Raw genomic sequence first — 13,431 nt, 5'->3', positions numbered from 1 at the left:
TGCTGTTGCCTTAGTTCAGGCCCTCATCATCCCTGATCTGGACAGCAGCGTGTCTCCTAACTGGCCTTCGGGTCACCAGCCTTCAGCTCCGTCTGCAGTCAGTGCTCTGTGGGATCGTCTGAATGCCCCTCCCAGAATGTAAACCTGCTCCTGTGTGTCCATGATGTGTGCCCTCCCTATGCCTCACGCTCAGGATGTGCCCAGCTGCTCACCTGCCAGGCCTTCTCATGGTTCTGTGCCTTTGCACAGAGAGTCCCTCCATCTTCCTCCTTCCCCTCCTTGAAAATACCTGCCCATCTTCTGAGTCTCGGCCCAAAGGTCTCTTCAAGAGGAAGCCTTTCTTGATAGACACGTCTGCCTTCCCAGAGAGAAGTGGCTCCCGTGCCCCAGGCCCTGGAGAGACTGTTCTCGTGGCACCAGTGCTCTCAAGGGCATTTGTTTGTTTGTGGGCCTGTCTCCTGCCTTTTGCCTTGTAAACTTCTTGATGCTCCTGAAATATATAGTTCAGTCCATTGTAGGGTAAGAAACCACCCCAGAATTAAGTGGCATGAAGCAGGAATCGTTTTATTAATATTATGCTCATGGAGTCTTGGATCTGGAAGTCAGGAAGGTAACAGCGTGGGTAGGTAGCTGGTCTCTGCTCTTTGACGTTGGGGCCTCAGCTGGGAGGTCTCAAAAGCTAGAGGTGACTCGATACAGGGCTGGAATTCTCGCAGGGCTCCTTCACTCACTGACTTGGCACGTTGATGCCCACTCTTGGCTGGAACCTCAGCCAGAAAAGTCCAGAACACCCTCATGCGGCCTTTCCAGACAGGCTGTGTCTCCTCGCAGCCCGGTAGCGGGTGCCAAGCGTGGGTGTCCGGGAGAGCCAGGAGGAAGCTGCATTGTCTTTTATGACAGATTTGAAAACCACGACAATGGGGCTTCCACCACTATCAGAGGCTCACCCCATTTCAAGGGGAGGGAAAGAGACCCCACTTCTCCATGGGAGAAGTGTGTATGGGTGGAGGGCTTGTGATGGCCATCTTTGGAGAATAAAATCTGCCCCCCTGTGAAGCACTGGATTCTGAAGGTTGAGCAAGGGTGGTGTGTGAGGAAGAGTCTTGAGGGAGGGGTATGAGCAACAGCAGATTGTAGAGTGGAGAAAAGGTGGGGGGCAGAGGCGGGGACTAGGGAGCTGCTCTCAAGTTGGACAGTTAAAACGTGTGTACACGCAAGACCCCAACTAGGAGGGGAGGAAGGAGATTAGAGAGACATTTGTGTTTAGAATTGTGCGGACCTGGTGGCTGGGCACATTGGAAGAACATGGGTGATGTCTGGGTTGGGACCACTTGCGAGAATAGGGGTTGGGGACAGAGCTTTTGGAGGTGGGACAGGGAGTTTGGTCCTTTTGAGAGAGGCTGCTCTCTGTGGGCCTGTAGCATGTTCCAGGGGCTGGAAGCAGCTGGAGGCCAAACTTTAAGGAGCATCCTCAGAGCAGTGCTTGCCACAGCCCAGAGGGGAATGAGAAATGAGGGAGAAAGTGTGGAGGGCTTTAGGGTTAGGGCATGTCTAGCTGGGACTTTGAAAGGGCCTCCATCCTCCTCCCACATTGTCCTGTGTCTTGCTAGTAATCGTCAAGTAATAGCTTGGTTTCCTTTTCAATATCCCCTGCTTGTTCGGAGGACAGGATTCGGTGCATTTTTTATTGAAGTGTTAAAACTTTTTCCTAAATTGAGCTGAAGCTGCCTTTCTCAAGCTTTCCCCATTTTCTGATTCCACCTCTTAGGGCCACTCGAAACAAGTTAAATTTTATTCCCAAATGATAGGCCCTCGGATGTTTAAAGATCTTCTTGAGTTTCGTCTCCTTCAGAACCAGAAGGGACCTGTTTCTCATGTGGTTTTGAGCTGTTCTGCTTGCCCTTCCTCTGTGCCCCCTCACTGCCCAGGCACAGCTGGGCTGTTGCTCTCTGTGCTGAAGGTCCTGTTCCAGGCAGGTCCCATGTGCGTGTCCACCTGCAGATAGGCTAGTGGACTGTGAAATCAACCTGCAAGGAAGAGGGAGGGAGGGATTTGGGTATCTAGCGAGGCGAAATCCTGGTTTGTAAACTGGTCATATGTATACAAGAATCTAATGGATCACAGTGTAAAATGTGTTTCTTACTGTCGGCTGCATCAACAGTGAAGAAGTTTGGAGACACCTTGAGTAATAAGACCTGTTGAAGCTGTCAAACCGCGTCACATTGAGTATGCGGAATCAGTAAACCTTTCCCCCTCCTGATCACTAAGATGGTTTCACGTGCGCTCCTGCTCTGTGCTGCTTCCATCTTTGACTTGCACAGATGTGTTGCAGGACCTTGTTTACCCTGTTAGATCTTTTCCTCTCCTGCCTGATGACCTTCTGGCCTGGTCCTGTCACTTGTCTATTTAATAAGTGTGCCTTCACTATCATTATTAATAAATATGTTGGCCAGGGCAGACCACTGAAGACACCTCCCCGCCCGCCCCCGCAGCCCCGACTTGTACTCTGGGTATGGTTATTCAGCTGTTAGTGAGCCAGCCCATCCAGCCCATCATTTCCCGAAGCTGGCCCTCAGAGGGATCACAGCCAACCTCGTGGAACGTGGATGTCTGCAGCCTGATTTGCAAACCCAGGGCCCTGGCAAATAACACAAATGAATGAAGTGCTAATTAATTTGAGCAGTTAATAAATAACCCCTGACTCCTGGCCTTGGTTTAAAGGAGGCAATGTGAATAATGTGGCTGGGCGTGAGCTGGAGAAGTAGTCTGTGCTCAGTTGTAGACAAAGTTGCCAGACAGGAGTGTGGGTCTTCCCAGAATATCTGGGCTTCTTGTGAAATTTGATTTTTTTTTTTTTTCCCCAAACAAAACCCAAACAAAACAGATCCATGGCAGATTTGGCCTGCAGCCCTTGCGTTTGTGACCTGTGACCTCCTCATCTCCTGGTCCAGTGACCACATAAAATAAGGCACTGATTACTTGGGTGTAGATGGGTTGATAGCTGTTCTTGAACCTGACTCCTTGAGGTCCCTTCAGTTACCCACTCAGGACTCTGACCTGGACTGATCTCACCCAGTGTACTGCAAGTTGGGGATGATGCTTGCTCTTTGCTCACCTGTTGGCACCTTCTCCTGATGGCAAGCTTCTTCTAGGATCACTGGCAGGTGTCAAGAGTGTGTCAGTGGGCTCCCTTGGCTGGGAAAACTGAAATTTAGAGGTTCTTAAAGTCTCCCACCTATCTTTGCTTCACTTTACTCTTATCTATATCTAATCTTCCTTTGCTTTTTGGTCCAAAGAGTATTTTCCTTTCCTGGGAATTCATAGGCACGAGAGTGGGCCTAACTCTTCCTTGTTCTTCTTATTCACACACCCAGAGTAACTTTTTAAAATCCTTTTAGTTGTTTTGACTATTTTGGAGAAGCCTCTGCTCATACAGCGTTAGTCTTCCTGCCACTGTTTCTGTAAATCCATGCTAATCTCTCATGTTTCTCCTTGATTGTACATACTTCTTCTGTCTTTTATAGGTAAACATGTAAAATTTGACCACCTCAAATTCTGTAGCCTTTGCAGCCACATGAGTGTAGGGTTTAAAGTAGGAAGGAGGGGCAAATAGGGTGTTCAGCCCCATTTCTAGAGGAAAGGTATTTGTTCCTAGTTCCTAGTTCTGAAAGACTGTCTTCCACCAGCGTCAGGGAGAGGCTGATGTGTTCCATGGCCTGTGGGCGTGTATAGGGGACTAGGCGGGAGACACAGAAGTTATTAAGATTTGGCTCTTGGCTTGAAGGAACTACCATCTAGCGGGGGGAGGCAGCTACTTGGTGTGTGGTAAGTGCTGACAGAAGCATGTGTAAGTTACTGTGGGAGCCTCAGGAAGGGAGCACTGGTCAGTCTGCCAGCCAGGTCAAAGAGGAGGTGACACTGAGCTGATGCTGGAAGAAGAAGCCGGAGACCCCAGAGAGGCTGGGAATTAGAGCTGCATGTGCAAAGCTCAGAAAAGCATATTAGAAAAGCAGGAAGGGCTTTTGTGGCCAGAATTGGGCAAGTGACAAGAATGAGGTGGGAACCATTAGGCTGGGTCTTCTCTCTGCTCACCTCCCAAAGTGAGCTGTCCCAGTCCCAGCTTCCCAGCACTGCTTTGGAGCCCATGATGGCTCTGCTTGACCATCTAAGGACTCGTATCACTTAACGTCTGCTCAATATACTTTATGTTCTACCTGAGGGACTAATTTGTTTAACTTTTTATTTTGATTGAATTTTAAAACTTACAGAAAAGATTAAAGAAGAGTACCTGGGGCTCCCATGTACCCAAATTGTTCACATTTTACCTTATTTTTTTAATCATTTTGTGTGATATTTTAATATATGCATGGATTTTTTTCTGAGCCATTTGAGATTAAGTTGGAGATACCGCTTATCCCTAAATACTTCAGTGTGTATGTGTTCTAAGGACAAGGACATTCTTTTATACAATCATAGAATAATCATCATGTCAGGAACACAGAGATTGCTATGGTATGTTCTTATCCACATCCATATTCAGATTTCATCCGTTGTCTCAGTCATGTACTTCATAGCTGTTTTCCCCCAGTCCGTGATCATGCATTTTGCTGTCCTGTCTTTTAGTCTCACGTCAGCTGAGAGAGGTGTTTGCTTTTCTTGTCTTTGAAACTTTTTGGAGAGAACAACCCAGATGCTTTCTAGCCCGGCCTTTAGTCTCAATTCATCTGATGTTTCCGCATGATTAAGTTTAGCTTATATGTTCTGGTTGAAGGTCTGTGTATTATATCCTTCTCCTCAATTAGTGTATCAAGAGGCACATGATGTTGGTTTGTCCCAGTATGGTGATAACTTTGATCATTTGGTAAAAGTGGTGTCTGCCAGATTTCTAAGTTGCTGTTGTAACTAAGTCATTTTTAGAGAGATGTTTCGCCAAGCCTTCATCTGCTATTCGTAGCCTCCACTGATGAGTTTCTATATCCTTTTCTAGCCTTTTCTATGTTTTATTCACATTCTACTGTAAGGCAGAGCTTTCCTTTCCAGTGGGATGAATTCATGCAAACTCGCTTCTGCCTCTTTGCCTTACTTTTAACTTTCTGGACTGGAGCCCCAGCCCACTTCCTCTTGTGTTCTCCCCCTTCGGTGTCCTTCGGGTGGACATCAGCTGAATAATGGTGGTTCCGGGGATTGGGAAGCAGCTTGGATCTTCTTCCCAGCAAGAACTCGCTTTTCATAGGCATGAATGGCTCGGTGCAGGGCTAAACACGGGCTGTATGGGATGATCAGAGCTTCCTCAGGCCTGGGGCTGGGCTAGGAAGGTCGTCCTGTCTGCCACCTGCGCTCAGCCTGGGCTCGAGTGAGGACAGTAATAGGCCAAGAAAAGAACCATGGATTCCTTCCCACGAGAAGCCGTGCTGGGCCCTTGTGCAGCCTGAATTTGTTAGTCAGAGGTGCTCGTCCCCTGCCCGTCACACACACTTGGCCCTGCTGGCGCGTTGCCGCGTGGCTGCTTAGTTAGCTTTCTCCTCCTCCTGGCGGAAGGCAAAGGTTCTGGCATCACTTTGGTCGTCGTTGAAGACCTTTACGTGTATCCTCAACAGATGCTTGGTTTCAAGGGCCTCTCATCGGTGTAATCAGTATGAGACCCAGCAAGGATCTGAGCAGCATTCAGACGTCCACGTTAGGCTCTCTTAGAGATCCGCTTCTGTTGGTGCAGCCCGCTGGGAGAGGAGGTGTGGGGCGACGCGCTGAGGCTCAGGCTGTGTCAGAGACAGGGAGAGCAGGGCTAGGTGTGCCTCTCACTGGTGTGGCACAGGACAGTGTGTTTCATGTATCGTGGCTCATCTTTTTCCCTCTTCTTCCTCCTCCCCTCTCTCTCTCTTCAGACAGGCTCAGAGCTCAGCCCAGTTGATGGACCTGTTCCAGGTCAGATGGACTCAGGGCCAGTGTACCATGGGGACTCACGGCAGCTAAGCGCCTCAGGGGCGCCAGTCAATGGTGCTAGAGAACCTGCTGGACCCAGTCTGCTGGGCGCCGGGAGTCCTTGGCAAGCAGACCAGAAGCCCAACTGGGACACGGCCCCAGGACCAGCTCACACCGCTCGCCTGGAAGATGCCCACGATCTGGTGGCCTTTTCGGCTGTGGCCGAAGCTGTGTCCTCTTATGGAGCCCTTAGCACCCGGCTCTATGAAACCTTCAACCGTGAGATGAGTCGTGAGGCTGGGAACAACAGCAGGGGACCCAGGTCAGGGCCCGAGAGCTGCTCTGCCAGCAGTGAAGACCTTGACACGCTGCAGACGGCCCTGGCCCTCGCTCGGCATGGCATGAAACCGCCCAACTGCAACTGCGATGGCCCAGAGTGCCCCGACTACCTCGAGTGGCTGGAGGGCAAGATCAAGTCTGTGGTCGTGGAGGGAGGGGAGGAGCGGCCTAGGCTCCCAGGGACTCTGCCTTCTGGTGACGCTGGCCTCCCGGCGCCAGTCACCGGGCCACTCCTCAACTCCGAGGTCCCCCAGATGCCTCCTCTGGAGGGCCTGCCCCTGTCCCAGAGCGCCCTGAGCATCGCCAAGGAGAAGAACATCAGCCTGCAGACTGCCATTGCCATTGAGGCCCTCACACAGCTCTCCTCTGCGCTCCCCCAACCTTCTCACGCCACCTCCCAGGCTTCTTGCCCCCTTCCCGAGGCCTTGTCCCCTCCTGCCCCTTTCAGATCTCCCCAGTCCTACCTCCGGGCTCCCTCATGGCCTGTGGTCCCTCCTGAAGAGCACCCATCCTTTGCTCCTGACGGCCCTGCCTTCCCTGCAGCAACTCCAAGAACAGAGTTTCCTGAAGCCTGGGGCACCGACACGCCACCGGCAACTCCCCAGAGCTCGTGGCCCATGCCTCGCCCAAGCCCTGACCCCATGGCTGAACTGGAGCAGTTGTTGGGCAGTGCCAGCGATTACATCCAGTCAGTATTCAAGCGGCCCGAGGCCCTGCCCACCAAGCCCAAGGTCAAGGTCGAGGTGCCCTCGTCCTCCCCGTCCCCCATTCTCCAGAGGGAGGCGCCCACACCATCCTCGGAGCCCGACACCCATCAGAAGGCCCAGACGGCCCTGCAGCAGCACCTCCACCATAAGCGCAGTCTCTTCCTGGAACAGGCCCACGACGCCTCCCGCCCGCCGCCCCCGGAGCTTCCTGCTCCTGGCTGGTGGGCGCCACCCAGCTCACCTGCCCCTCGGCCTTCCGACAGACCACCCAAGGAGAAGAAGAAGAAGCCCCTGGCACTAGCTGGAGGTCCTGTGGGAGCTGACAGAGCTGGCCCTGGGATCAAGCCCAGTGTCCGGAAGCCCATTCACATCAAGAAGTCCAGGCCACGAGAAGCGCAGCCCCTCTTCCCGCCTCTGCGGCAGATCGTCCTGGAAGGGCTGAGGCCCCCAGCCTCTGAGGATGTGCAGGCTCACCCACCTGCCCCTGTCCCCACCTCACAGGGCTCTGTCATCCCCCTGCCCCCAGAACCTTCTCTTGCGCTATTTGCACCTAGTCCCTCCGGGGACAGCCTGCTGGCCCCTACTCAGGAAATGAGGTCTCCCAGCCCCGTGGCAGCCCTGCAGCCAGGCTCCACTGGCCCTCTTCCCCCTGCTGATGACAAGCTGGAAGAGCTCATCCGGCAGTTTGAGGCTGAATTTGGGGATAGCTTTGGGCTTCCTGGCCCCCCGTCTGTGCCCATTCAGGACCCTGAGAACCAGCCAACTTGTCTCCCAGCCCCCGAGAGCCCTTTTGCTACCCGCTCTCCCAAGCAAATCAAGATCGAATCTTCAGGGGCTGTGACTGTGCTCTCAACCACCTGCTTCCATTCAGAGGAGGGAGGCCAGGAGGCCACACCCACCAAGGCCGAGAACCCACTCACACCCACCCTGAGTGGCTTCCTGGAGTCGCCTCTTAAGTACCTGGACACACCCACCAAGAGTCTGCTGGACACACCCGCCAAGAGAGCCCAGGCCGAGTTCCCTACCTGTGATTGTGTGGGTAAGTCTTTCTGGCTGGCAGGGAAGGGCAAGGGGATGAGGCCCGGTGGGCTTGGATTTCTAGGCTCTGACTTTGATTTGGGAAACATTTGCTGTGTGCCGGCCACCACACTGGGGCCTGTGGACACAGAAGTGAGCACGCAGGCTAGTGGAGAAGACATTGAAGGAAACTGATGGTGATGCTGTGTGGTATATCGTGTGTCAGTGGTGGTGCTTTGTCGTACAGATTGAGGCGAAGGCGTCGTGGAAGCCTTCCTGTGGGAGGTGGTGCTTGTGCTGAGGCCTGCAGGGCTGTCCGGTGGAAGGAAGATGTGCTGAGAAGAGGGAACAGCTTGGGCAACAGCTTGGTGCCCGTGACAGGGTAGGGCCTATTTCGATGGCTCTTGGCCCGAGAAAGCAAAAGGGGAGGAGTCTGTGTGGGGATGAACGAAAGGCGGCTAGAGAAGCAGGCAGGGACCAGGTCTCGCATGCAGGGCCCAGGGAGCCCCGCTTGGGAGTTTGGCTTAATCTTACTGGTAATATGTAATGAGCTCCTGAGGGTTTTAAAGCACCAATCATCAGCTTGTGCTTCTGAAAGACTGTTCCGGCTTGTGGGGAGAAAAGACAGTGGTTGGGGGGCCTGTAGGAAAGGTGTTCTTGTGAGCCAGGCCTGGACTGAAACAGTAGGTGGGGAGAGGCCGCAGAGTTAGTAGCCTCTGAGGAGGGGGCTGTGGGGGCGTGGACAGCTCAGGTCTCTGGCTTGGTGGCAGTGAGCACTGAGAACGCATGTTTGGAGAAGTGGCGAGTTCTGTTTGGACAGCCTGAGTTGAAGGGCACAGAGACTGTAGATCGGGCCCTGAGTTATGCATTTGGACATAGTTAATTTCAGGTGATGGTTGAAGCCCTGGTGTGGATGAGAGCACTGAGGAATTGGGTCTGTTTCTGAGCCTTGCCTTCTGGAAGAGAAGCAGGGCACCGGGCCTCTGGAAGGCTGCTCTGGGGGACTTCGCTGTCTCGGGGGAGGTCATGGATGCCTCAGGAAACTCCAGGTCCACTATAGAAGGTGGATATCTGCTACTTACTGAGCATTCCGTAAGAGATGTGCACGTTTCAGATGTTGGCCAAAAAACACATTGAGACCGATGATGAGCATGTTGAATTGCTGCGATCTTATGATACACTGATAGATCTTATGAGAAGGCTGTCTGCTCTGCTTGTTTAAATACACTGTAATGTTTGGTCAGTTGTGTGATTTGTTTGGCTATTGTATCTCAGTTGATAAGGAGAAGCTGGGCTGTCCTGCCTGCTCCAGCTATCCCAGACTCCTGGGGTACAAGACAGTGAGTGGGGCTGGCGACAAAGAATCTCTTGGAGAACAAGGAAAAGTTGGCCTCAGTGCTTCCATCCAGGGGTGCACAGATGTGCAGCGTCCTGCCAAAGGCTCACAGACGTGCCCTGAGATTGTGGTTTCCACTGAGGGCCGACCCTCCTCATTATTGGGTCTAATAATGATGTGACTTTGAGGGCCCCTTATTTCCCAGCATTTGGGGGACACTTGTTCTGATCATAGGACGTGGGGGGCCCCCTTTCGCTCTTCATGTTTGTAGATGTCTGGCCTGTCTTCCTTTTGTTTAGGGCTTCATTTGCTGTTTCTCCTCCTCCATGGAAGGAAATATTCTTATATAGGGCTGAGGACATAGTTGATCCATGATAAATATTTAATTGTGGAATTCAATGATGCAGATATTGGGATGAAATACTATGTTTGGTCAAACTAATTTTTTTTAAACTTGAATTTTAATCCCATCACTTCCCCATGCCTAAAATGAAGGGGATAGTAGTACCCGGTCACCAGGGTTTATCTGAGCATTAAATTAGTTAATACAGGTAAAGCACTTAGGACTGTGTCTAGCATGTAAGAAGCACTGTAAGAGTACTTAGCTATTATCAAGCCTAACAAGTGCAAAAAAGCAAGAGAAGGATGTAAAAACATAAATATTACGAAGGAAAAAAAGTGTTGGCTGTTACTTTATTGATCTGTCATTTATTGTTTACCTAACCCAGTCCTAGTGACCAGTGTGATAAAATTTAAGAGAAATGGTTTAAGGACATCGTGGTCTGCTTAAAGAGACAACGTAAACAATGAAATACCCAGCGGCCCAGTCAGCAGGTATCTGCCAGGTGCCTGTGCTGTTATGTGGAAGTGGTTGAACTGCCATCGTGCTCTGAAACACTAGGCTTGGTTGTCATTTTGGAGGGCAGTGCTTTGCTTAGGAAGCTACTTTTCGGAGCTGGGTTTTGAAGACTGTAGTGAACATAGGTGGGGCGACGTGAGAAGGTAGCCACCCTAGCCCGAGGAATTCGTGAGCGTGGTTAAGGAGCAAGCCGCTGGCACATGGTAGACCTGAGCCCTCAGGGTGCGCCTGCATTTCTTAGGCCAGAGGAGCCCCCCAGTGGATAGGACAAGATTCAGCTTGAAGCTCCTGAGCGAAAGCAGGGGCAGCAGAGAGTCGGTGTCAGAGAAATCCAGCGTGGCAATGGTGGCAGCCTGTTGCCGGGCAGGGTTAGGGGGGTGGCAAGGGCAGTGGGCAAGAGGTAAGGGGAGCACCACCACTAGTTCTTTATTACTCCAATTTGTATTTTATTTACATGTAATACGGATAAAATATTTGTATGCTATCTATTGCTAAACAATTAGAACCAAACCCACCTTGTGTTGTTAAATGTTAAATTGTGGAAAAATGCTGACAATGAAAACAGCAGATACAAAGAATATTTAAATGATCAGCTCACCTAGGGTTAAAACAAGAATAGAGAGGGGACTTCCCTGGTGGTCCAATGGCTAAGATTCCATGTTCCCAATGCAAGGGGCCTGGGTTCAATTCCTGGTCAGGAAACTAGATCCCATGTGCTGCTACTAAAGATCCTGCATGCCACAGCTAAGACCTGGCACAGCAAATAAATCAACATTTTTTTAAAAATAGAAAAAAGTCTAGGAAGAACTACATCAACAGTGGGATTAAAATTCAAGTTTAAAAAAATTAGTTTGACCAAACATGATATCTCATCCCAATATCTGTATCATTGAATTCCACAATTAAAATATTTATTATGGATCAACTATATCCTCAGCCCCACAGAAGAATATTTCCTTCCCTGGAGGAGGAGAAACAGCAAATGAGGTCCTAAACACAAGGAAGACAGGTCAGATGTCTACAAACATGGAGAAAGGGAGGGGGCCCCAATTCCTATGATCAGAATAAGTATCCCCCAGCTGCTGGGAAATAAGGGGCCCACAAAGTCACTTCTGGTCAGACTGTGAGGGACTTTCCTCTCATTATGTTTTCTGACTTTTCTGTAATGAAATACGTATTTTATAACCAAGAAATATTTTTGAAAATGCCTCCTCCTAGAAGTGGCCCAGAAGATGGATTGGTGAAGAGTGGCAACCCTGTAGCAGGAGACCAGTTAGGAAGCTGCTGAGAACAACGATAAGAACTACAAGAGCAGTAATGAAGTGGCAGAGGGGAAGCTTGCTCTATTCTAGGCACTGTGCCAAGTGCTGCTTTGCAGGCACTGCCTCGTTTAATCCTCTGTAGCATCTATATGAGATAGATACTATCAGTAGTTCCATCATAATGATGTTTTTTCATTTCTTGCTTTCTTGCAAAATTAGATTCAGTGACTTTGCCAAGTCAAAGAGCTAGCATGGTGGAAGTAAGATTTGAACCTAGGCAGCTGGACCACTGTGATTACTGTGATTTACTGTGATTAAAATTGTGTCACTGAGAAATAAGTCCAACTAAAATAGTGGTGTTAGAAATGGAGAGGGCCGAAGAAGGAAGGATTCACTTGGAAGCAGTTTCTGGAGGTGCTGAGGTTTTTGTTAAAGCCTGGACAGGTGGTTTGGCAGAATTCAGCTGGTGTGGTGGAATTTATCTCTGTGAACTCAAGCTTGGGACAAGGGCTAGGAATGAAGCTTGTTCAGTCTGGAATTAATGTCAGGTGGGAACCATCTCATATTCCAGAAGCTCAGCCTCTCAACAGTGGTATGTAGAAAGGTGCAGATGGCAGGAAGCATTTTCTGTAGAAGTGCCAGTGAAATTTGGGGATGCCATTAAGCTCTCATAACAGATGATTTACATATGGGAACGACTTTATAAAAACATGAAAAGGTCTTAGAGCATAGCAAAAGAAACCCAGTGTTCAAGCTCCGTGGTGATTTTTGCTAAATAAGCAACTTTGGCCAATATGGGCACCACTAGGTAACCAGTAAGCCAAGCACCAAGAGCATCGTTTTGCACTTGTATGGAGATTACAGGTTTTCTGAAGGTATGGCTGGGGTTCATCTCTACTTGTTCTCTGAATCTTGAAATACTGCAATTAAAGGTACCTTTTGGGGCTTCAAAAAAGTAAATTTAAAAGACCTGAAAGGAGATGCTTTACTCCAAAAGGTACTATGATATGTACAGACTTGGGAAAACATGGCCCAAATTGAAGTTCTATATTGAAATACCGGGAGAAGAGAGTATTGATGCATTTGTAGTATTTGGAAGCACACACTGGATCCTCTTCTAACCACAGCTTAACCTTCCTGTGACACTCCTGTCAGAGGCAGGATGGCTCACTGCTGTGCCTGTTGGCTAGGCCCTTTATGTATTTTATCTCTTCTCAGAAATGGGGACATTCACAGGACAGGGAATGCGTCCAGACGATGTTTTTGTGGGGAAAGCATCCTTGGAGGTTATCTGCCCGTCGTTTCATAGGTAAGGAGACAGGTCCGTACCAGCTCTCACATCTTGCCCTGCTGTCTGTGAGGAGCAGCCCACAGGTCGCTGGAGACATATAATGACAGTGAAAGCAGGGAGTTGAGACAGATTTTAGAGGCTGTTTTCCTAGGAATGCTGTGTTCTGTTCCGTTGATCATCTTGCCCTAAAGTAATGGCCAAAGATCAATACAAGAGAAACATCTCCTTGGCTTCCCTGGTGGCTCAGTGGTGATGCAGGAGGTAGGCCAGGGAGATCGCACGTGCCCCAGAGCAGCTAAGCCCATGTGCCCCAACTCGGGAGCCTGGGAACCCTAGCACCTGTGCCCTGCAGCCAGAGGAACCACCTCAGGGACACGTGCGCACGCCGCCGCTGCAGAGCAGCCCCTGCTCGCAGCCACTGGAGAAAAGCCTGCAAGGCAGCCACAAATAAATAAATAGAATTATAAAAAGGAAAGCTGCGGCTTTGCCTGGAACGTGGTGAAAGTTTGGATGAGGGGTGAATGTTGTCCAGCAGATGTGGCTGATCGCAGTATCCACGGGGTGACTTCAGTGTGAGCCGCAGTTTTGAATGGGAGACGTATCTCTGTCTACAGTGAAGTCTATTTCCTGTAAGTTTTTTGCTGCGTCAGGTCTCAGCTGCGGCATGGGGGAATCTTCGTTGCTCCGTGTGGGAGCTTTCC

General features: G+C 50.3%; 1 protein-coding gene across 1 annotated transcript in view; it reads left to right on the top strand.

Moving 5' to 3' along the window:
• TET3 (tet methylcytosine dioxygenase 3) overlaps positions 1–13,431 on the top strand; it is a 101,452-nt gene that overhangs the window by 43,618 nt on the left and 44,403 nt on the right. The window contains exon 3 of the mRNA XM_052649277.1: positions 5,883–8,004. Coding sequence (XP_052505237.1) covers positions 5,883–8,004 — 2,122 coding nt within the window. The remainder of the gene's footprint in view (positions 1–5,882; positions 8,005–13,431) is intronic.

This window comes from Budorcas taxicolor, chromosome 11 (assembly GCF_023091745.1).
Source record: "Budorcas taxicolor isolate Tak-1 chromosome 11, Takin1.1, whole genome shotgun sequence".
Classification (NCBI taxonomy): Eukaryota; Metazoa; Chordata; class Mammalia; order Artiodactyla; family Bovidae; genus Budorcas; species Budorcas taxicolor.
The sequence above is the reverse complement of the archived record's forward strand: the minus strand, read 5'-3'. Positions and strand labels throughout refer to the sequence as shown.